This window comes from Seriola aureovittata, chromosome 5, assembly GCF_021018895.1.
Source record: "Seriola aureovittata isolate HTS-2021-v1 ecotype China chromosome 5, ASM2101889v1, whole genome shotgun sequence".
NCBI classification, from domain to species: domain Eukaryota; kingdom Metazoa; phylum Chordata; class Actinopteri; order Carangiformes; family Carangidae; genus Seriola; species Seriola aureovittata.
Genome location: NC_079368.1, coordinates 10,940,233 through 10,961,823, shown reverse-complemented (window position 1 = coordinate 10,961,823; position 21,591 = coordinate 10,940,233). Strand labels below are relative to the sequence as shown.

Sequence of the window (21,591 nt, the reverse complement as noted above, 5' to 3'; positions counted from 1 at the left end):
CCCTCATGATATTCAATCCACTGGTTAAAATTTTTCAAAATACTGTTATTTAAAAACTAAAATTTTCAGAAAAATAATGAAAAGTCTTATCTATTGCACTCAAATAGCATTGTACATGTATAAAATGAAGTCATGCAACCTGTAATGTTTAGTTTGGGTTGTCTTCCTGTTTTTCTTTCTCTTCCTTGCTCCCCTGTGCTTCCCAAGTGCACTCACTGGGGAGGAGACATGATAATTCAAAGGAGGTTAAACTGAAAACTGCACAATTTAGAGATGGTGGTTTTATGTGGAAAAGGAGAGGCGTGCACTTAGTAACGCATCCAACAACACTGATGGTGACTTTGTTGGGGGTGAATATTTTCCATTAAGAAATTCATGAGCTTGTAAACAGCTCAGGTCCTGGGAAGCATAGTTACAACTGGGATGATAACCAGCCTGTTCGGAGAAATACCACTCATTTTATTTTCACTGACATACCCGTCTTTGTTTTTCTACACAAGAACACCTCCAGGCTCACTTTGCAAAAAGCCTGCCACTAATTCTATAGGAAACCCTGTAGAGGCTCCTGGGCCAGTGTTCACCTCTGTTCCAAAATTTGTACATTTTTTAAAAACTTTTTCAGTAGATTATAGATTATCTCTCCCTGTGTGTGTGTGCGTGCGTGTGCGTGCGTGCGTGTGCGCGCGTCTGAGAGAGAGCACGTGCATGTTCACAGCTGCCTTTCTTTCAGTGCTTGGCAACCTCTGCCTGCGTGTGAGCATGCAGGTGCACACAGAGACGTGTGCTGGTGAAGGTGAGTCAGTACAGAGTCACTTAGCAGCTTTATAGAGGATGTTTGTAAACTTTAAAGGGCCACCTGTGAGCAGCCATAAAGCTGCCATTGTGCCAACCGTGTGTGAGCTGAGTCACATCATTTTGTTATGCTCTGCTTGCATTTCTCATGTCTTCTTCTTTGTTTCAAGCCCTTTGAGGTGACGCTGCTTACTCTGACTGATGCTAACATCACGGTGAGGAATCCCTTCATCTGTGTATGACGTCTCTGTGGCTTGCAAATAATAGATGTCAAATTTGAAACATAAAATAGGCACAGAATAATTACCAAAGTCAGCTCACATGTAAAAGCAAAGGTGCAGGAATAAAAAAAAAAAAGCACATTATTAATAGTAATCCCTTAAGAAGCCTAACTAGGTCTTACCACTGTCCTAATGCTTATAGTCAGCACTGAAAGTGATTGCTAACAAATGTCATGTTGGTCCGTTAGAGTATAGCTCTATAAAGTATGATAACACAAGGTTATACTCTGGATCCAGAACAAGTCTGCATTACAGAGTAATTACTTCTTCTAGTGGACATGTTTTATACTATATTTTATTTCTTTTTTTTATATCTTTAATTGGGTGCAAAAATCTGGTATTCATTTTCTGTTCCCCCATCGCCATGTGTGGTGCCAGAGGTTTTTAAGTTAACCTTCCTGGAAAATATTGGTTATTTTGCTAAATATGGGGCCTGCTGTTACTCACTTTAGTATGTCTCAAACACTTTATTTGTGTTCTGTGGAAAGTCTGGCTTTTATGATCCAGAATAAAGATGATTCTTGCAAAAATCCAACGGCAGAAAAAGAAGCAATAACAGCAAATTTGTAGGTGAGAAAATCAAAAGTGGCAACAACCTTTCTTATGAAACAGTCAACATGTCAGTCAAATGATAAAGTATCATATTGTTATTTTTGAGAGCACTACTGATAAATGTTCCCCAAAACCAAGAAGCTGTGAACGATTGCCTTCTCAGCACTTGGAATCATTAACACCAATTATTCACATCTAGAACGGGAAGCCGGGCAACTTCCTGTTCACTTGACTTCAGTTCCTCCTGTTGCTGTTACTGTATTGTTTATCCTGTGTTTCTTCCTCTACGCACTCTGTTCACACGTAGATTCATACAAGCGTCTGAGATGCTTTTCCAGGATAGAGTCTATCCATCACAAACACTTCAAACGACTTGCCTTTCAGTCTACACTAAATAGTCTTTCCCTTTCACACTTAAGTTGGTTCCCATGTGTTTGGAGAGCTGTTCAATCCTCACTTGCTCATTCTGGGACTCATCAGCATTCCAGAGACTCTGTCTCCTCAGTCTTCCCAGGATGCACAGCTGCTTTTCTGCGCTCCACTTGCTGGAAAGTCTATCTTTGTACAGATAATATTAGCTACATCCCCTGTTTACTCAATACTGAAAACTGAACCATTGTATGTGGGGCAGTCAGGGTCCCTGGTGGCTCAGAGTCACGGCCACAGAGATTATAAAGGGTGTAGGATTCCCTCAAAGATGAAGGATAACGCTGTCCTACCTGCACAGTGATAGAAGGCTGTGGAGGATTGCAATGAGGGAATGAGATCTGTGAGAAAGTTTACGGTGACAGTGTTATATCTTCTAAAATGAGCAAAACTGACAAATCAAGACTTTTTACTAAACTGGCTGTCTGGTTAACTGAGCAAGCAGTTGGTAAAAGACAAAGAGATCAGTTGTACGACCGCATAATTCTTTCAAAATCAAATTTCAGAATTGGTCTTGAGGTTTTGTAATGACTAATAAGCATGTCCGTTGGTTTTGAATGTAAAAAAGTCTGGTCAAGCCTGTTGTTCTTGATTTGTTCCTCACTCATTCCCTGCTAACTACTCAGTATTTTGTGCACCTTATTGTAAAGTGTTACTCACGATTTTGTAAGTCCTGAATGTTGAAATAAACCATATTGCTACATTTAGTCAAAAAGTACTACAAATGTGCAATACAAACACTTTATGAACTTTTTATTGGTATTTTGGTTTTGTAAAATGGTATTTTGTCATGTAAAAATAAACTATTAAATGAGTAATATCATAATGTTACATTTAAACACAAAACTGAGTTAAATATTAAATCCTAATTGCACAATTACATCTCCATCATACTCATGTTGTTGTATGTTTTCACGGTGGGAAGATGTGAGCTACTGAGATTCTAACATGCCTTTTAACTTCAAGAGGGAAATTTGTACTGTTTTTTAAAAGTTGTTTGGAGTGGTAATGTGGCAACATGGAGCTGTTAATTTGAGCATTCACCACTTTACATCTGGCACCTGATAAAAAGAAAGTGTGGAAGTGATATAGTTTGGAGCTTACTTTATCTTGGTCAAACATTGCTTCCAAGAAAACCACAATGAGTTATTTGTAAAGTGGGAAATATCCTTCCCTGTTGCTGCTTTGTGACTCAACATGAATGAGGTGGAAGTGGTACAACGCAACAGGGAACAGTGCTTTCCTCTGGGTTATGAGTGCAAAAGTTTGGTGTGTGTTCTCGTTGAGTCATAGATCCTTTTCCAAACCAAACTGGACCAAGGCCACATTACATCTTAAAACTGCTGTACAAATGAGATTCAAAGCCTCACTCTGGCTCACATTGCAGCTCAGTATCACCTCCCCGGTAGAACAAACTCTGGATCAATATGCTTAAAAAACTGAAACCAGCAACCTTTTATTAACCTGTCTAACATTAACTGAAGATTGTTGCTCTACGACCTTCCGTGCACTCAAGATCAACAACATCCTTTGTGATAGCTGAGGAACTGACTGCTTTCCTTGGCATCATGTCATACACAGGGAGATATTTTTAGGCCGTCCTGTATGAATTAGGCAGTGTTCAGTGTTCTCTCTGTGGGGCAGTTCAGATCTACCTGATTCTAGGGTTGCCATTAGCCCTTCTAATAAAGGCCAGATTGTGGGAAAACTGGTAGTTAATGTGACCCGGCTGTGGCTTGCTGACAGACGTTCCCACCAGCGGTGTAGGACAGAGCTTGCTCCATTTTCCTATCCACAGGAAAAATGCTATCAGCTCCCTCAGTGCTGCAGACTCTTTACTTGCGTTATTTTCCCTTGAGAGATTTAATAGCCTTCTATCTTACTCTTGACATCAGCTGCGAGATTCAGTGACTCCATTTTCAATATGAGTCCATTCACTGCTTCTGTGGCAGAATGGCAAGAGCAAACTCAACTCTTCAGACGTGGATACAAAAATCCAGTCATATGTCTGGATACTGCTGAAAATGAGAATAGTGTGTTATCGTGCAGATTATCTGCAAGGTCTCAGGTTTTTAGAGACCAGTACACTCTTAGTTACGTTTTTCATCGTCTATTTTAACTTGATGACAAGACAAGACCCCACTAGGATATCGATTTATATTTTTAGTGCAGTGTAATCTGATTGTCTGAGGATGGAGTATCATTACGTGAAAAAGTGATAAACATGGTCCATCATGTCATCCTTAAGAAATTTATCATCACCCCAGACTTCCTTGCTTCTACATGTTGGTGCTTGTTGGAGCTGTATGTACCTTGACTGGCTCCTAAGGGTCTGGGTTTTATCTCACACATGTATTGTCTGATGTTCCCATGGCTTACATTAGGCAGAAAAACGATACACTGGAAATAATCCACTATATGAGAAGAAAGAAGGGGATGTCCATTTTTCAGTGCTTGGTGGGCTGCTTGGATTTCCTTTCTTTAACAGTATTGAGTACATGCTCTATAACAACAGTTTATTTTGTTAAACCTAATTCTTAATATTAGTAAACAAAAGTTTGTCTGTTTGTGCCCATTTTGTTGTTTGTCATTTTTATATTGTGAATGGATCAAATAACTATGTGAATGCACAGAGAATGAGAATACAACTCTACACTTTCCTTCAACTCTAAAGAGCGCTGTAGCATCTTGTAAGTTCACTGTACAGTCAGCCAGACTCTTCTGATTGGCTGACTGTATTATGAGTGACACAGAGACAGGTCGACCACAAGTAACAGATTGTAGCCCAGAAAATATAAATGTGATGGTCAGTCAGCGCTGAAATGAGCCAAACAGTTGGTCAAATTCAAGCTAAAATGTTTGGGTTATTTTAGAAAAAAAAAGAAACTTTAGCCATTGGGCTGTAATATTTCTATCCTTGGGAAGGTGGTGCAATGACATATTGGCTTCATGACATCTTCATTTTGCAGTGTGTCATCGACATTCCTATGTCTTGTAGCTAACTCAGCGATGGAGTGATCGCGTGGTGTTGTGTTTTTAATTAAGTTAAAACGACAACAAGAAAAGGTTAGGGTTAGGCTGGGCCGTGCCGTCCGACTGTGTAGTTGCGGCATCACTGTCCAGATGGCTCATTTTAAGGCATAGTTTCTGATTATGGGCTGTGTACATATCTCCGTAGATTGAGCTTTTTGATACTTAGACCTGCTTTATAATCAAAAAAGACATGGAATTCTCAGTTTTTACAATATGGGACATTTACAGCCACTGGATGTGTAAAGTTACAACTGTTTGCTGCAAAAACTTTAAGGTGATTATATGTCAATTTTGTCTTTACATCTAGTTGAGAATGGCCTGTTAAATTCGCAACATAATATCCTGAATGTAACCATTTAAACATAAATATTTTGCAGTATAGTACAGTAATACTTTCCAAAGTAATGCAGATGTGAGTGAAAGATAATTATTTTTGTGTTTTCAGGTTATTCCACTGACCACTAGATGCATATTTATGTAACGGTACCAAAAGTCAGTCAAATGCGTATTGCTAGCATCTGGCTTTTGAAGTGTGGGGGATAAAAGTTAATTAATAGATTAATTAATTAATAGACTTATCTTACTTATGATGATGATGATACTTATGATGATTATAAACTAGAAAAATAACATTTTTCTTGGGAGTTGAAACCAGTTGCATAATTTCTGTTACCTATGCAGCATCACACTACCTCAAACGACAGATCCTTTCCACCTAAATCACATTACAAAGCCCCTAATTGGCATCCAGCTTTGTACCTTAAAACTTCAGACACACCAGGAGCGTGGTGGAACATGCCTGTCTCTGTGGTCCTCTGTTAATGGAACAAGCTTGTCTGCATGAGACCGGTTAATTCAAGGCGCTGCGTGATAATTTCTTCTGGGTCTCTTTGGTGCCAGGCCAGCAGGTAAGGACTACACAGCCGGAGCATCCTGCCCCATTATCCAGAGACGACCTCGACTCTGGTTCCCACAACATTTTTTTTTTTTTTTTTTTTATAAATAATTTGGCTCATTTCTCAGAACTCCCTTCAAACATGCAGATTTGACTTGTTTTTGTGAAGAAACAGCTACATTTTGCAGACTTTACAGGCAGCCGTGAAGTAAGTTTTCAATGTTAATGATTTTTAAGTGTTTTGTATTTGCATTTTTGATTTTATTTAAGTTATTAAACATGAAGTTGCAGCAGCGTTTCAGCAGCAGATGTAGAAAACGTGACAGAGGTCATCAGCTGGAGTCAAACTCACCACTCCACCAGTACATGATAACAGTATGTGCTGAGCTAAGAAGAGAAAAAGGCCCTGAACCTTATAAACATCACTCAGCGTACTGCTACAGAACTGATGCTCTTTAGTGGAGCTGAGGCACAAGCATCCCTCTCAGCGGGACAATGTGCTTGAGGATAATCAGCTCAATAAAAGTACATGCCTTTCACACTGCTGTATACTGGGACTGCACAGGGACACAATGTCCTGTTTTTTTTTTCATTTTATGTTTCTCTCCCCTTGACAAACAATTTCATGCTGGAGGATGAACATAAATCTATCCCTCTACATTTTCTCCTCTTTAAAATTATTTAAATGATTTTAGGAAATGTTCATTGCTGGGTTTATTAAAGGGAAACACCAACTGAATTTTAGAAGAAGTTGTTTTCATATTTCTCAACAGCCTTGTCTGTCTTACCTTTGTAAAATAATTTCATTGATTAACCTTAAATGGCTATAATCAATATTGTTATGTGACGTCGCTCATAGAGATGAATATACAAAGGACATATATCACATAAATCTGCAGCTCAGGTTTAAACTTGTGTTGAAATATGGTGAAGTGAGGAAACTAATAAGCTACAGTAATACTGTCACAGTGTTCATTTTCAAAGTAAGGCCATTGAATTTATAAAGCATGTTTGCATTAAAATGCAAACCACACTGAATAAAGAAAATACATTAACAAAAAAGAAAGAAGACAAGGAAATTTGACAACATACTGGAGCTTTCAGCCACATCTTGGTCTTTATCAGCAGACTCAACTCACCCTCGCTGCAGTAATATATTATCACATGACTGAAATTTCACACTCATGTCACGATAATCATAACTGATAATAACTGAACTGTCTTTATGACAACTGAGCAAATCCATGTCTGCTAATAAAGGCCCAGATGTTTGGCTGAGATCCAGGGAAAATTTCTAGTATGTGTATCTTGTGCTAAGACAGTTTTGTCAAATTGCAGTATTATATCAGCATTATTTGTTTTGCCACAGGTTACATCATATTGATTTCATGTTAAAAGAGCAATCTTGAAAATTTGAGTGTGTCAAACAAGTCTCAGTGCACTGCAGTGTTACTACAGTCTGTTCAGGGTAATTACTTTTTATAGACCTCTTGCTTAGAGACTGGTGTTGAAAAGTGAAGATTCAGCCCCTGCTGTGGAGGATTTACTTCCTGTGTGTGTGTGTGTGTGTGTGTGTGTGTGTGTGTGTGTGTGTGTGTGTGTGTGTGTGTGTGTGTGTGTGTGTGTGTGCTGCTTTGCCGAAAAACACTCTTCACTCCCATGCCTGTTGCTGCTTGTACTGCTGATCTCAATATGCGTCTCTGAATATGAGGAAAAAAAAAAAAGAAAATGCCAAACACTATAATTTGTCAACTAATTTTTACAATCAAGCTCATTCAAAGTTATTGAATTAGCTCTGGCCAGACACACTGTCTTGACACAGAGGAGAATTATTTTACTGAATTATTTTTGGAGAAAGGTTTTATTTGGTGGAGAGCAAGTATCCATCAGCATGTGATGCTGCAGATGATGGGAGGAAGACTGGTGAAAAATGGTGTACAGAAGCCAGACTGAAACTCCTGGACTTCACCCACAGAAGAATAAGTAAGAATTAAAAAAAATGTTTAAAAAAAACCCTGAAGTGAGTGCCCAAGGCTGCCAAGGTGCCACTTGATGTCTGAAAAATTGCAAAGCCAGTTTTTTTTTTTTTTTTCGTTTTTTTTATGAGGATCTGCAGCCAGTCAGGCAACTGAGGTTGAGATGGTTGGATCTTTGCAAACTTTTTTTTTTTTTTTTTTTTGTATTAGACTTGTCCACTTTGTTCACTGTGGTCTAGTGTGTCAGCTCTGAATATAATGGTTAATATAAACATCTGAGCACAAAGGCCCTCTCAGAGTATTTAAAACAAGCTCAGTTATTTGATTATATAGCTGCAGACTAGATTATATAATTACACAACAGAAATGAGAAAGAACTTTTCGCTCGACTACTGTATATTTACACTCCACAGTAGTAATCCAGATGACACCACATATGAGGCTGCCAGACCTGTAACAATATTTTTGGGGTTTCCTGATTTTTGCAATGAAAAATATTTTAGTTCTCAGAAGCTAATTTTATCCATGAAAATACTGAACAAGTACATTTGGCAAGTATCTATTTATATGTTTTGCATTAAGCCCACTGCGGAAACTAACAATATTGGCTTCCCCAATTTTGTAAATTACATGGCAGAAAGTACAAGGTCTTAAATCTAAATTTGGTTGCTTTTGGCTTAGGTGAACATATATTGGCAGAACAAATTGTAATAGCTTGTTTTATGAAAACACTTTTTCAGGACACAGTGCCATGGGAGCAGAGACGAGCAAAGTAAGCTCACACTGTGTGGGCAGCAAAGGGCCAACCTCAGGGTGGGACAAAGGTCTGAATGTTTTCCTACATGGACCAGTCAAAGGAGTGTATGAAGTTTCATTTGTCATAAGACAGTGTCTTAACACAATCAGCTAATCAAATTATATTTATAGTCACGTTGATTTCCAGGACAACCAAACCAGACCATTGCTTTTTAGTGAGGTGCTGTCCACTGATCCAAAACTTTGAGCCAGACTGAAATGCCTTTACAACTATTGGATGGATTGCCATGACGACTTGTTAATTGCTAATACTTAAATACTTTTTTCTAGTACAACACTTTAGTTTTAGACCAAATACCTGCAAAACTAATAACATTCCCATCAGCGTCAGCTTTAGCGTTTAGTGCTGATTAGCATGCTAAACTATAATGAATATAGGAAACATTATAACTGCTAAACATCATTAGGTTTGAATTATCACCACATTTTAGCATGCTGACATACAGTTGTGTGTAAGTGTGTGTGGGATGGTTATAATGCAGTATGATCAAGCAATGAGAACTTAGAAAAATGTGGGGAAAAAAAAGAAGATACAAACTTGGCTGGCATCAACCTCTCAGCTCAAATGTTTCCAAATCTACGTTTCAGTACAGCCAACCAGGAGCTCGCCAAGGACACTGGACTTCAGTCTTCCTCACTGGGGGTTGAAAGGTCTTATAGCTTGTCATGCCACTAAACCCCTCCTGATGCCTGTAAAGTGATCAGGCATAAAAGTATGAACATGGTTTCCTTCAGTCATAAAATCTGGGCAAACACAGCAGGGTTTCTGGGATGCAAGCACAGTCTTTGGCCTTCTTGGAGTGTTGTGGGCATAATCAGTGAAACACTGGTGAAAGAGGGTGTCTGCCTGCCAAATCCATCCACTGTAGGTAAGTGAATGTTGCTGTAAACAGTAGTATTAAAAGATTTAAAAAGTGGCAGATTTTTTCTTATTCTTTCGCATGGTCCATCTGGACAAAGACTCCAACTTTGACTTTGAGCTCTGGCACACAAAGATCCTGTCCTGCATTTTGACCCATTTAAAATGATTCTTTATCTGGCTGTAACTGTAAAAGTCTGCATGCTTCTTCCTGTCCATGGTAGAACAGTGCAGCGTCTCATGTCCTTGGTCTCCCCAGGCCTGTAAGTTGCACCTGACCACTCCTCCCATCTGCCTGACCCCGTCTGTCTCCAGCTCGTCCCATGGTCGAAGCAGCCCACCCTCCGCCTGCCTCAGCTCTGCTGCCGAACAAGTCTGGATCTCGCCTGGGAGGAAGTGGAATGTTTTTACTGGGAAGTTTGGGATTAGACGACCATTGCAGGATTTTCATTCCGTCTCTCAGTAGTTGCGCTCCAAAGGAAGCCCCCATTTTTCTTACATAAGTGAGCCATCGCCAGTGTGGATTAATGAGCTTTATCCCATGCAGAAAAAGCAAACTAGAGTCTGTCCAAAAATTGCAGTACAGTGTGTCCATGACTGAATGGCCTGGGAAGAAAGGCTCTCTTCTCTCACTGCCCAGTGATTAACTACAATAAAACAATTTTGTAGTGAATTACAGTAGCCCTTTATTAAGCAGTGCAATTGGATCTGCCGGTGTTTATCCATTTCAGGCTGTGTAACCGTGTTATTTCTGTTACAGATTTGGCTTGTCACTCAACCTGTGGCAAAGCTCCTGTCTATGCTGGTGCTGGATATGGGGGTGTGAACATCCCAGTGCAGATATTATCTCCATTTCCCGAGTTTACTGGTATTATCTTCGAACACCTACTGTGTAATCTACCCCTGAGCTCTTTCACGGCCCCCTTATCATGCAGTGTGTCTCTGTATGTAGCACTGAATACATGTGAGTGTGTGACAGGCAGGGAAAGATGGACATTTCTTTTCCATACAGGAGACCCCCGGGGAACTTCCTGTATTTTTGTAACCCAGATGAGAAGCTGTTGATAACATGAGTGTGTGTGCACCAGCAGGGAAGGTGACATTAGCGACAACTCAGAGGAAGAGGAAGTCAATCAGCAGAGTGAGAGGGAGGAGGACAATAGCGTGGCATGAGAGGAAAGCCAAGTGGGGAAAGTGGGAGTAAACACACATGCGAGGTATCTGTCTGCAGGTCAGGGGGAATGTGGGGCTGTGTCTACACGTGCACGCACGTGTGCTCATTTGGGCATGGCGTGTGTCTGTGTATTTAAGTGCATTTGCATGTGTGTGTATGCATGCCTGTGTGCACACACGTGTGGGAGTGTGTGTGTGGGAATCACACAATTGTCTGTTTCACACCTGGCCAGGCCAGAAGTGAGTCAGCAGTGAGAGGTTGAGTTGTATTCCCTGTCACACTGCTCAAAGTTGTGTTAACCTTTAAGACAAAAGACTGTGACGTGTGTGGGCCTCTGCTAATCCTGTGAGGGAAGCCATCTGAATGTCATGTATTCTTCTAGCAGCCATCAAAATCTGATTTAAAATGTGTGGTTGAGGTCTCTCGGGAAACCTTTCAGCAAGTTTAACTAAATTGTAAGGGCATTTTGGTCAATGTGAGTCTTCCTGCGAAATGTTGCCCTAATAACACTCCTATATTGTCATTTTTACTGGAGGCTTTCGCTTAAACTGCAGTGTAATTAGATGCACCCACAGCACACAGGAAATCAGAAGCTTTCAAAATGATCTGCTGCTGTTTGTCTTTCACTTTTAAATTTGACTAATACATGTGTTAGTAAAAAGCATTTGTTACCGGATATGAGGTTAAAAAAAGTCCTACTCATTTGTACTTTTAACATCTCTCTTAAATTCTCTTTAACTTCTCCCTTCATCATTTTTCTCAAGTCACATTGTAGAGTTTAAGGAAGACAAGACTGACAGCGTAAAAAATCTGAGGTTCTCCACAGATTTTGATAATGTGCTAAAATATCTATTGCCCTTGAGTTCACTGTCTGGCCAACAGCAGCTACAAAGCAAAAACACAATGAAAGCATGAAGCAGATCACTGAGGGCTCAGTTTTTGGTGGCAGTCTTTCTTTGTTCATTAACCTTGTCAAAGCATATTTCACATATGAAAGAGAAAAAACCTAAGAGTTTTTAAAGTTTCATTGCATAAGTGCATTTATTTGAAAGAGGTCAATAAGCTGGAGGCCACTACAGCACAAGTGTTGCGTAGGACAGTATTTCAACCCTGCTAAGTTTTTGGATGATGCGGTAAAAGAGAGCCATTACTAAGTGCTCAAGAAAACAGACAAAAAACAGAAGAATGACATTCTCAGAAGAGGGAAAAAACTTTAGTCAATTAATTTTATATTTTCAAAACACGCTTGCAGCATGGCTCTGGGGATGGTAATGTTGATCAGCTGGTCGGGTCACCTTAGTCCAAACTGAAATATCTCAAAAGGCGTGAGAGGGATTACCATGAAATTGTATACAGAAATGTGTGATCCCCTGTCAATCTATCCTAATGACTTTGGTGATCATCTGACTTTGGCATTTGTGCTTTTGAGCAAAATTGACGTTCGACTCGTCAGTTTTTGATTTAGCATTATCATTTGGTTAATATGTGTCCAATACCTTAGTTTTCAACTAAAATACCTGTAAAACTAATGACATTCCCATCAACTTCACCTGTACTTTGTGTTTGGTACCAATTAGTAAATGTTAAATGCCAAAATGCTGAGCTAAAATGGTGAAGATAATAAACATTAGTCCTGCTGAAGATTAGCATGTTAGTATTGTCACTGGGAGCATGCTGATTTAGCATATAGCTAAGTACAGTCACCGAGAGCTGCTAGCATGGCGGTAGAATTTTAGCCTTGTTTAAATAAATAAACATTTTTATTACAAATATATAAAAGAAAAAAGTAAATATTAAATCAATATGTTGCCTTTATATCTATTTATACTTCACAATCCTCTAAGTCTCTGAAAACATCACAGGTGACTCATAAAAACTTGCACAATAGAGTCATTTGAACAAACACGTGGCATATACGATCTTCTGTGTTTATTGTGTTTAACACTGTAGCTCATAGGACTACAAGGATGGAACAGAACTATCCATCAAATGCAAATCCGAGAGTTTTCCCTGGAAGAATAAAGGCTGCAGCGTGACGTGTGCTTTCCTGTCGAGTCGGTGACGTTACCTGGGCCGGATCATCAACACTGGCAACAACAGTAATTCTACACCTGAAAAAGCAGCCTTTCAAGCTGGCTGTGAACATGACAGCCTCTTTTTTTTCTCCTGTTTTTTCATGTGGCTCAGTCAACTCAGTGGGGAGGAAGTGATAAAGTTGCTGTAAGATGACTACATCAAAAGCCTGTAACCTGGTCCAACAGACCGCACAAGTCATGTACAAAGAGCAGCGGGGGTTAAAAAAAATGATTAGAAAGACGGGGTGGGTGAAAGATGAGTGTAATGTTTTGTCTAATGGTGACTCGTAGGCAGAAAAGTGAAGTCTGAAAACCCACAATACAGTGAATGTCAGCTACATTTGCTTGTATTTAGAAAGAAGGCTTCTATGGAAATCTTGCTAATAAATGTACTATAGGAAGGATGACCTGGGTACTCACTATTTCCACCCTCAAACTAATAGAGTTCCTCATGAATGTTTGGTCTAAATGGTGTGTTATGGTCTCAAGTGTGTGTATTTATAGAAAGCGAAACAAGAGGACAAACAAAAGTAGATTTCAGACTATGGATGCCGATCATCTAAAAGCAAATTTTGGACATGGTGTTGAAATAACGCTGATGACAGCCTAATAGGACACACAGACTTCAGATTTAACACAATTTAACTGAGGGTGTGTCCAAACTGATCAGTAAGTGAATTATGAAGACGTATTTGACCTCTGGGTGTGTAGACATAGATGTTTGAAAAAGATAGTGAAGTCAAGATGAGTAGAAAGTGGAAAAACGCCCAGAGTCACCTACTGTATTTGCACATACAGCTCATAATTCCCAGTTACGCCCGTCATGTGTACGCCAAAGACAATCAGTCCCCTAGCTCCTGCCATTGAAAGTACTCATTCACAGGGTGAGAAAAGGTCCTGGCTTTGCTTGGCTTGAGGTAAGTAGAAGCATCATAAATTCAATTTTGAAATAACAGAATCTAGGATATCCTGTGGTTAACCACCAAGGCACAGACATCCGATTGTCTAACCAAAAGGAGAACCCACGCCTGTAATCCTGTCGGCTCTGATAGATGGAATATGGATGTTTGAGTGGATTTCATGAAAACAAGAATGACTCCAGATGCCCTTTTGCCGTGAGGAAAATCACTTATTTAGCTTGCCGAATTGATTCTCGATAGCATTTACATGGTAAGTTTGTACTCAAATACAGCAGAACGTTTGTAGTTGATTCCTCTGGAACATTTATTACATTCATTGATTAAAACCGATCCCTTATACACTTGTATTTCGCTATGCATCTCACAACGCCGTCAGTGCAATACAAATTATTCGTAAGCGGGTGTGTGCACATGTATGTTTGTGTCATGACCCACACTGAAACCAGCCAGTGTTGTGACACGAGGTGAAACGTCAGCGGCAGCCCTGCAGGCCCAGCCTCGACTACACAATGAAGACATCCTTAGAGATGGCCTGTGTTTACTGGGTTGTCAGGGAGTCCTCCACAGTCAGGCAATAAGGAAGGGGATTATTTGCTTTGGCTGTTGAAGAAGGCTCTAATCACATCATTGTGACATGTGATCATGTTTGTCCTCAACGCCACCCAACTCTCTCCATCCCCGCGTAGTTTTCTTCACCTTTCACCTCCTCACCAGGGGTCTTCCTGTCTTTTTTGTACGAATGGCTTCTCAGGTTGTGTAACGTGTCTGAGCGTGAGTGAAAACATGAATGACTCCCAGTGACTGCTCACTTATACACTCACTTATACACTTCTAATGTATTTGCTGTACATCAATCAGAACAAAATGGCTTAAAACGTCTGTCCTCCTCCACACTCAAAGAAAAACCTTTAATGTCTGTCACACTATAATCTTGACAGGCTGCATTTGTAATTGTTTTTTTTTTTCTCTCTCATTTGCTCTTCCATTGTCTTCCCTACTACCCAGCATGTGAAAAAAAGGTACAAGATGAAGTAGATCGCTCACGTTGGGAGGAATCGTCATGGTTAATTGCCACATCTCGGTCTCTTATCTGATCTTGCAGGGCTGTTATTGTAATGAAACACCAGTGGAGACGAGCCAAGAAAGGTGAAGATTACACAGCGTGAGCGATTCATGGCACAATCCATCCCTTCATTGCTCTGGGTTTTCCACAGTCCCAGTCCAGGAAGTACAGTGGGGCATGTGAGGGCTGGATGTGGGCTCGCGGAGGATGGCAGGAGTGCTGAGGTAACCACTCTGATAAGTGATGCATCTCTGCACTGCATTGTGCATTGTGCTTCAACATGACAACCCCTTTGTGAAACAGCACGGTAGAGTTAGGATGCAACAAAGGACAATTATTTTCAGAGATAGAAAGGTCAGGTTCAATGTGAGGGTGATTTTTAGCTAGTGAGGATTTCAACACATCTTCAAGTGACAATAATTAATGATGGAGTACATTATTCCATCAGGTCTGTCCTGTGTGACATGGCAAAATCAGTGACTTGCTTGGCTTTGTTGCACTCAGGTATTGCCCACTGTTACAGCTTTTTAAAGGCAAACTCTATGAAATCTTCCCATGGTCTGGTTTATAAGGCTGCCTTTTACTGCCCTGCCATGGTTTGAGTAGGTATTGCTGTACTTTATTTTTCATCTCATAATTTTTAAACAACTGGAAACTTCTCTTAATTATGGTGTTTACTTTTAAACCAGTGTCAGTGGATGATTAGAAATAAAAAACTAATGCTGCCACATTTTCAAGTTGCAGAAAACAAACCTTTGTTATTTTCTAAACTTCAGTTGAACTGAATCTCACAATCCCTTTCTCCAAAAGTAAGGTGGTTTAGTAATAATTTGGGTTGGCTAATGTCCAAACATCCTGGGTCTGGAACAGATGTCTGATGCATTTTTGTTCCAGTTCAGATTAAAGAAGGAATTAGTGGTTGAATTTATTGGAAAGTATCAACAATTGTTTGAATTATGGTTTGGACTGAATGAAGGCTGTCACTCATGCCTATTAAGTGTCGATTTGTTGACAGACACAACAATGCTCCATGTAAGACAAGCAATGGAGGCCACTCACTCTCATTCTGCCAAAAGAAATCCTTTTAATGACATACTGGATTAAATAGTGTGCTCAATAATCAGAGGTGATTTACTTCCTCTTTTAAGTGATATAGTTGATCTGCTGCGTATTCTCAGTGATAACAGTTCACATCAACTTCATCTCTTAACTCGTCTCAGGCAGGAAGGCGTCTTTTGTTTGGTCCCTCACAGTTTTTAGGAAGGTCATGATACCAGAGCCACCGGTGCCCCTCTCCTCCAGTGCAGTGGGTGCTCTGCTGATCATCTCCTCCTCGAGGTCCCGGCTCTGGTCACGGAGTTGTCGTGCGCGGGCAGCAGGTACAGTGATGAAGCGGCTGACGACGTTGATGTGGTAGCTGCGCAAAGTCAACAGTCTTGTGACACAGAGTTGAAAAGCCTGGCTTAACCGCTCGTCGGCCTGCTGCTGGACAAAACTCCTCAGGGAGGGTTGCAACGAGATGTCCTGGATCAGCTGCTTGTGAGCAGGTGGCATGTAGTTCCTCATGCGGGTAAGAAAGGCACCTATAAAAAGGCATTATCCTCGCAGTGAGTGCTTTTTATTCCTCTCCAGCACTGATGCAATCATTCAAAGGACAAAACATTAGCCATCGTACCACTTTTTTCTTCATGTTTGACTCCGAGAAGTTCATCAAAGCAGTGCAGCAGGCTGCTCTGTGCAGCGCTCCCTCCTGAGTACTCCATCGCTTCTGTCTGGACCCCTTCATAAACCAAACCCTTTGGCATACTGGGGTTGTCTTTCCACCTATTTACAAGTACATGGAGACACACACACACACACACACATGTGCACACATTTCAAAAACATGTTCCACTGTACAAATAAATGACTAAATAGATAACTAATGAAAGCAATATAAACAAAAGTTTCTGTACCCAGACAGGTAGATCCTCATGATGCCATAGAAGACTGCAGGCTCCACGTGCACTTAAGAAAAGTTGCATTGATCAAAAATATTTGTTAATAGGATAAATATCGATACATGTACGTTATATGTCTGAGTGACTACCTTGCATCAATTTGAGTGCATCTGTCATGTCTTCCATAGACTGGCTGATGTTCTCCAGAGCCCTGGCCACAGCCTCAGTGTCACCACACCCGACACCATTGACCACAGTAGGAATGCTCTGCAACAAAGGTCCAGTTACAGTGGCTTTGTCTTAAATTTCCTTGATTTATTTGTTTGTTTTAATGGAACTTTTATGCTCTTCAGTCGACAGCTCAGACACAAACACTCCTCTAGATAGTTTTTTTCACAAGTACACATTGTATGATTTGACTTATTTTTCACCCTCAGTGCAGGAACTGCTGCCAGCTCCACCAGCAGAGTGACCATGAAGAAACCCCGCACACTGTCTCCTCCTGGGAGGCTGACCAGGAGCTCCAGGTTCCTGTGTGAGGTAAATAAACCAATACATTTTGCACACATCTAAATATTATTGTACATAATGAATAGAGGAACTGTATTAAAAGGAAAATGTACTCACTCCATGTCAAAAGGCCTGGAACAGGAGATACAAAGATGTACATGAAAAACTAGTAAAAACACTTATCAAGGACTTAATCAAACCACCTACGGATGAAAACTGGCCTCACCCCTCAGGGTCCCTCTTCCTCCAGTTAGCCAACACTCCATCAGCATGGGTGAAGATTGGGGGAAGTCCTAAACGCTGTGACACCTCCCAGAATGGAACAGCCAGGTTACATGGCAGCGTCTTAATGGAAGATTATTAAAAAGGGAAAAGTATTCATATAAACTGTATGTTGTTGGGCAACTAATAGCAGTGCAGGAAGGAAGGAAGAGGGGAAAAAGTAAATATGACAACAACACAAACCGACAGACATAGAGTTACCTCAACTGTGTCATTCTCGCCCTCCTGCCAAACATAACCCATGGTCATCGCGCTGAGGGCCAGGTGGGCCAGCCGTAACTCACGGTGTTTCTGCAGAAACTTGCTGCTCAGCATCGGCATCTGAATAGAAAATGACACTGAACCATGGCTCAACAAACACAGTGAACTGTCCTTGCCAGTTTATTGTCCCTATTTACCTGGTTAATATGGGAGCGCAGCTCATGAGACTGCACAAGCTCTGGAACTCTCAGGGCAATATCCATCCATGGCTTGTAGTATGGTGGAAGGTCTTTCTTTGAATATGAAGTTGCAACAATGTGTGCATCAGGAGAAAATGTTCAAAAGGAAATGAAACACAGCAGTGCACAGATGTGAATTTGCAAATGATGGAACAATCAGACACATTTTTAATTTGAATTTAAAGGCTTGTGAGCCTAGATTTCAATTTAATTTTATGTTGTTACGTGCACAGTGATCTTGGATTTGTAGAGGCAAATGTGATTTTGTAAACACATGCTGTCTGTAGGAATGAAGTTCAATACACAAAACAAACATGAAAAATGCCAAATTTCAACTTCTCTCAGTCAGCTGATCTCAATCAATAACATCAGCCACGAGTTCACAGTTTTATAACTGCTAAACTATCAGCACCATATTTGTGTCTTTGTCTATAAAGAAATCAGTATTATTGGATTTTGTTTAATTAAAGTCCTATTTACAATATTATCCAGACCCTACAGTCTCCTGGCAGTCAGGTTTTTGGGACTGCCTGTGTAAAAAAAAAAAATTTTAAAAGTGAAAAAAAGCTTTTCCACCTACCAGAGGCTCAGGGAGAATGAAGCCGAGCTCCTCAGAGACATGGTAGGAGTCCAGAGAGAAAGGAGCTTTGGAGTCAGTTTCAACCGCAGCCATAGAGAAAGTAACAGAAACCCACAGACAGCAACAATCCTCTGACTATCTGAATAGTTCAAGAGACCCTCACCTGACTGGACTCTGGCACAGAGTTCACTTTACAGTTGTTGTCATCAATGGTTATAGCTTACACAACATTTATCCCTCACCTCTGCTGTTGCACAATTCCAAGTAAAATGTGGCAAATCATTGCGTACGCTTCACTTTGTGAATCATTAAGTAACAGACTGCAGCTGTTATACTACACTTTCACGAGCATCAAAGCTGAGAAAAGGCTTTGACCAGCACCTGCTGAATTATACTGAATTACAATCGTTTGGAGACTTTAATTCGTCTTAAATTGCTTTTAGGAAACTGTGAAGAAGTTAAAAGCCGCCAAATGCTACATATAAGCAGTAATGTGGACAGCCTGGTCCAATGAAAAGTGGCTGACTGAACATTAAAAAAACACCAATTCCCAGAAGAAGAGTAAAAGAGAAATGCCAAATGTTATCTAATCTGTCTTGTCCTATATGTCCGTGCTCTCTGCTCGCTGACACCAAATGTAGGGTTTCGTTTACTGTATGTCTCGTTTTTATGAATCAGGAAGAACCTGAAAAGAGGGAAACAGGGACAGGCTAAAACAAACAGCCATCACAACATATATTTATGTCTCAGTTGCTATTACTTCTGTTTCTCTGTTAATGCAAACTAACATTGGTTAATTGATTGACTACTTTAAAGTTAATAGAAGAGTCTTTCTTACAACAAAATTGCTATAAGAACCTTTCTTTTTATTTCTTTCATCTATTTTATTTTGAAGGAAAATATTCCAGCCTTTGCTCTCCGCTTATTATCAACTGCTTATTGCTGTGAATTAAGGGCAGGATGAAGGAAATGTAGACTGTCAGCCTCACCTGCTGGAGCAGACTGAACATTGCAGGAGTTGAATAAAACAGACTACATAGATAAAATATGTCACTCCTCTGCTTCGGTATCATCGAGTCCTCCAGAGCAACAGCAAAAGTACATTTCACTTTGTGAGTTGGCTGAGGTCATTTAGGAACATTAACATACGTTGTCCACTCAGACAAGTAACTCAATAAAATAAGAAAGGTAATAGTTTGTTGCAATCAGCTTACCAATTTGAAGCCTTTCTTTTACAACAACTGCAGGTTTGGACTTAATGCACTCTAAAAGTTGCGAGTATAAAGGTCAACTGTAATTTGATCCTCTTGGTCCTGGAACAAAGATGTACAAACACTGGATTGCATTGTTGTTGTGCATTGTTGAATGATGTGGTTGACGGCAGCAGAGAATGAGGGAGGAAAAACATACAATAACTCTTCCCTAAACTGCATCATCTGACGCTGCAGGGATGGAGTTACTGCATTGAACTGGAGTGGAAACAGCCACTATATCTCACTGACAATGAAAACTCAGTGAAAACATGGCTGCTACCTGTGAATGGTAAGTAGCTTTTTGTTTATCCAGGAGCAATTGTGGTCAGTGATTTCTTTGCTCTGCATTGTTTGAGGTTATCTAGTAACTACATTGCCCCAAACTACAATAACTGAAGTGACTGCGTGTGTCATCGCTGTTAATGAGCCATTCTCCTAGTCATTAACACTGTACCATTAATTGTCTTGGATAAATATCATGATATATGTGAATGTAATGCACAGCAAGAAGATTCAACTCAGTAACCTGATCCTCATACGCTTTTTAGTAGAGAGAGCAGGTTTATGATTCATAGAGACTGCAAACACAGTAGCATTATTGGCCAAAACAATGATATGAGATTTTGGTAGAATACAAGAAATAACATTAAGGGGGAAAAAACTGCCTGGTGATACTACAATTTGATGACGACAGAAATCCAGTTATGGTTGTTGATTGCAGTCAGTCAGGTTTATGCAATATATTTTAATCTATAATAAAAGAAGATCTACTGCAGCAGAGACAGCATTACAACAGCAAACTGGAGACTATACTTGACCTACTTCCTGTAGACGTCAAGATACCTCAGCTGCTACTTCAATAGGTCTCTAATATTTGTCTCTGTCCCCCAGCTGTATGAAAGTGCAGCACTATATCACTGGTGTAACAGCAACAAAGCTCAAAAAGGGACATCAATTTTGATCTCCTTTATGTACGCTCATTATGTTTTAATATACGAGAATTTATACATGCAAATTCACAATTATAAACAAACACTTTTAGTCTATATAATTTAACATCAATTTATTGAATACTTTTCTCCATAATGTACAGTGTAAAAGAGCCACAGAGCTCAACAGCTACTACAACTCATGCATTTTTCTTTTGAAACAGATTTGTTATTTGTGTGCTTGGCATCTGATTTCTTGGCATTCTTTTTTCTTAAACTGGTGTCATGTAGGCCAGCTGCCATGCATGTGACCACTATGTGTGTAAATATAGACTATTTACTCTATGCAACGCGCACACACACACACACACACACACACACACACACACACACACACGTTAATAACTAGTTCCTTTCAGCTGGATGAGTTCCACCTGTCCTAACTGAAAACATAGTGCAAACTCTCCTGGATACAACACTATCAATTATCGCTTAAGGGAAGTGATTTTTCATTCTGACGTCTGTACTGCAAAACTGTGCAAACTTTATGTAAGTCGGCCTGAGTGCATGATGGGTGTATGATGTATTTGATCAAACCCACAACATAAACAAGTGTGCAAAGTACGATCCAGATTCTTTTAAGGGAGAGATTTTGACAAGTGCTGGACTGCAGGCCAGTCTATCTAGGCTGCTTAGGAGACGTGGAATGGGATTTGTGCGACTTTAAAGTGGATCAGTGTTTTGTAATGAATGGGTTTTTTTTCGTCGGTGCGCCTGCCTATTATTAGCTACGGA

At 40.1% G+C, this 21,591-nt stretch overlaps 1 protein-coding gene across 2 annotated transcripts; it reads right to left on the bottom strand.

Annotated features, from left to right (window-relative positions):
* Positions 1-15,921: 15,921 nt before the first annotated feature.
* ido1 (indoleamine 2,3-dioxygenase 1) lies at positions 15,922-18,805 on the bottom strand. 2 transcript variants are annotated; one of them, XM_056376701.1, is made up of 10 exons: positions 18,615-18,805; positions 17,993-18,088; positions 17,796-17,915; positions 17,539-17,657; positions 17,430-17,444; positions 17,234-17,333; positions 16,952-17,069; positions 16,818-16,869; positions 16,538-16,686; positions 15,922-16,445 (listed from the first exon to the last, which is right to left on the bottom strand). In XM_056376701.1, exons 1-10 carry the CDS (start codon positions 18,705-18,707, stop codon positions 16,069-16,071), a joined length of 1,239 nt encoding a protein of 412 aa, XP_056232676.1. In that variant the 5' UTR covers positions 18,708-18,805; the 3' UTR covers positions 15,922-16,068. The 2 variants fall into 2 exon arrangements, with proteins under 2 accessions (XP_056232676.1, XP_056232677.1); XM_056376702.1 differs by having other exon boundaries at positions 17,993-18,084; positions 18,615-18,756.
* Between the last annotated feature and the right edge of the window lie 2,786 nt (positions 18,806-21,591).

Bases quoted from the DNA above. Each gene is read 5' to 3' on its own strand.
- ido1 (XM_056376701.1), bottom strand. From the start codon at position 18,707: ATGGCTGCGGTTGAAACTGACTCCAAAGCTCCTTTCTCTCTGGACTCC. The intron at 17,658-17,795 runs GTAACTCTATGT...TCTTCCATTAAG, and splicing joins GCGAGAATGACACAGTTGAG to ACGCTGCCATGTAACCTGGC. The intron at 16,687-16,817 runs GTACAGAAACTT...ACTTGTAAATAG, and splicing joins ATGAGGATCTACCTGTCTGG to GTGGAAAGACAACCCCAGTA.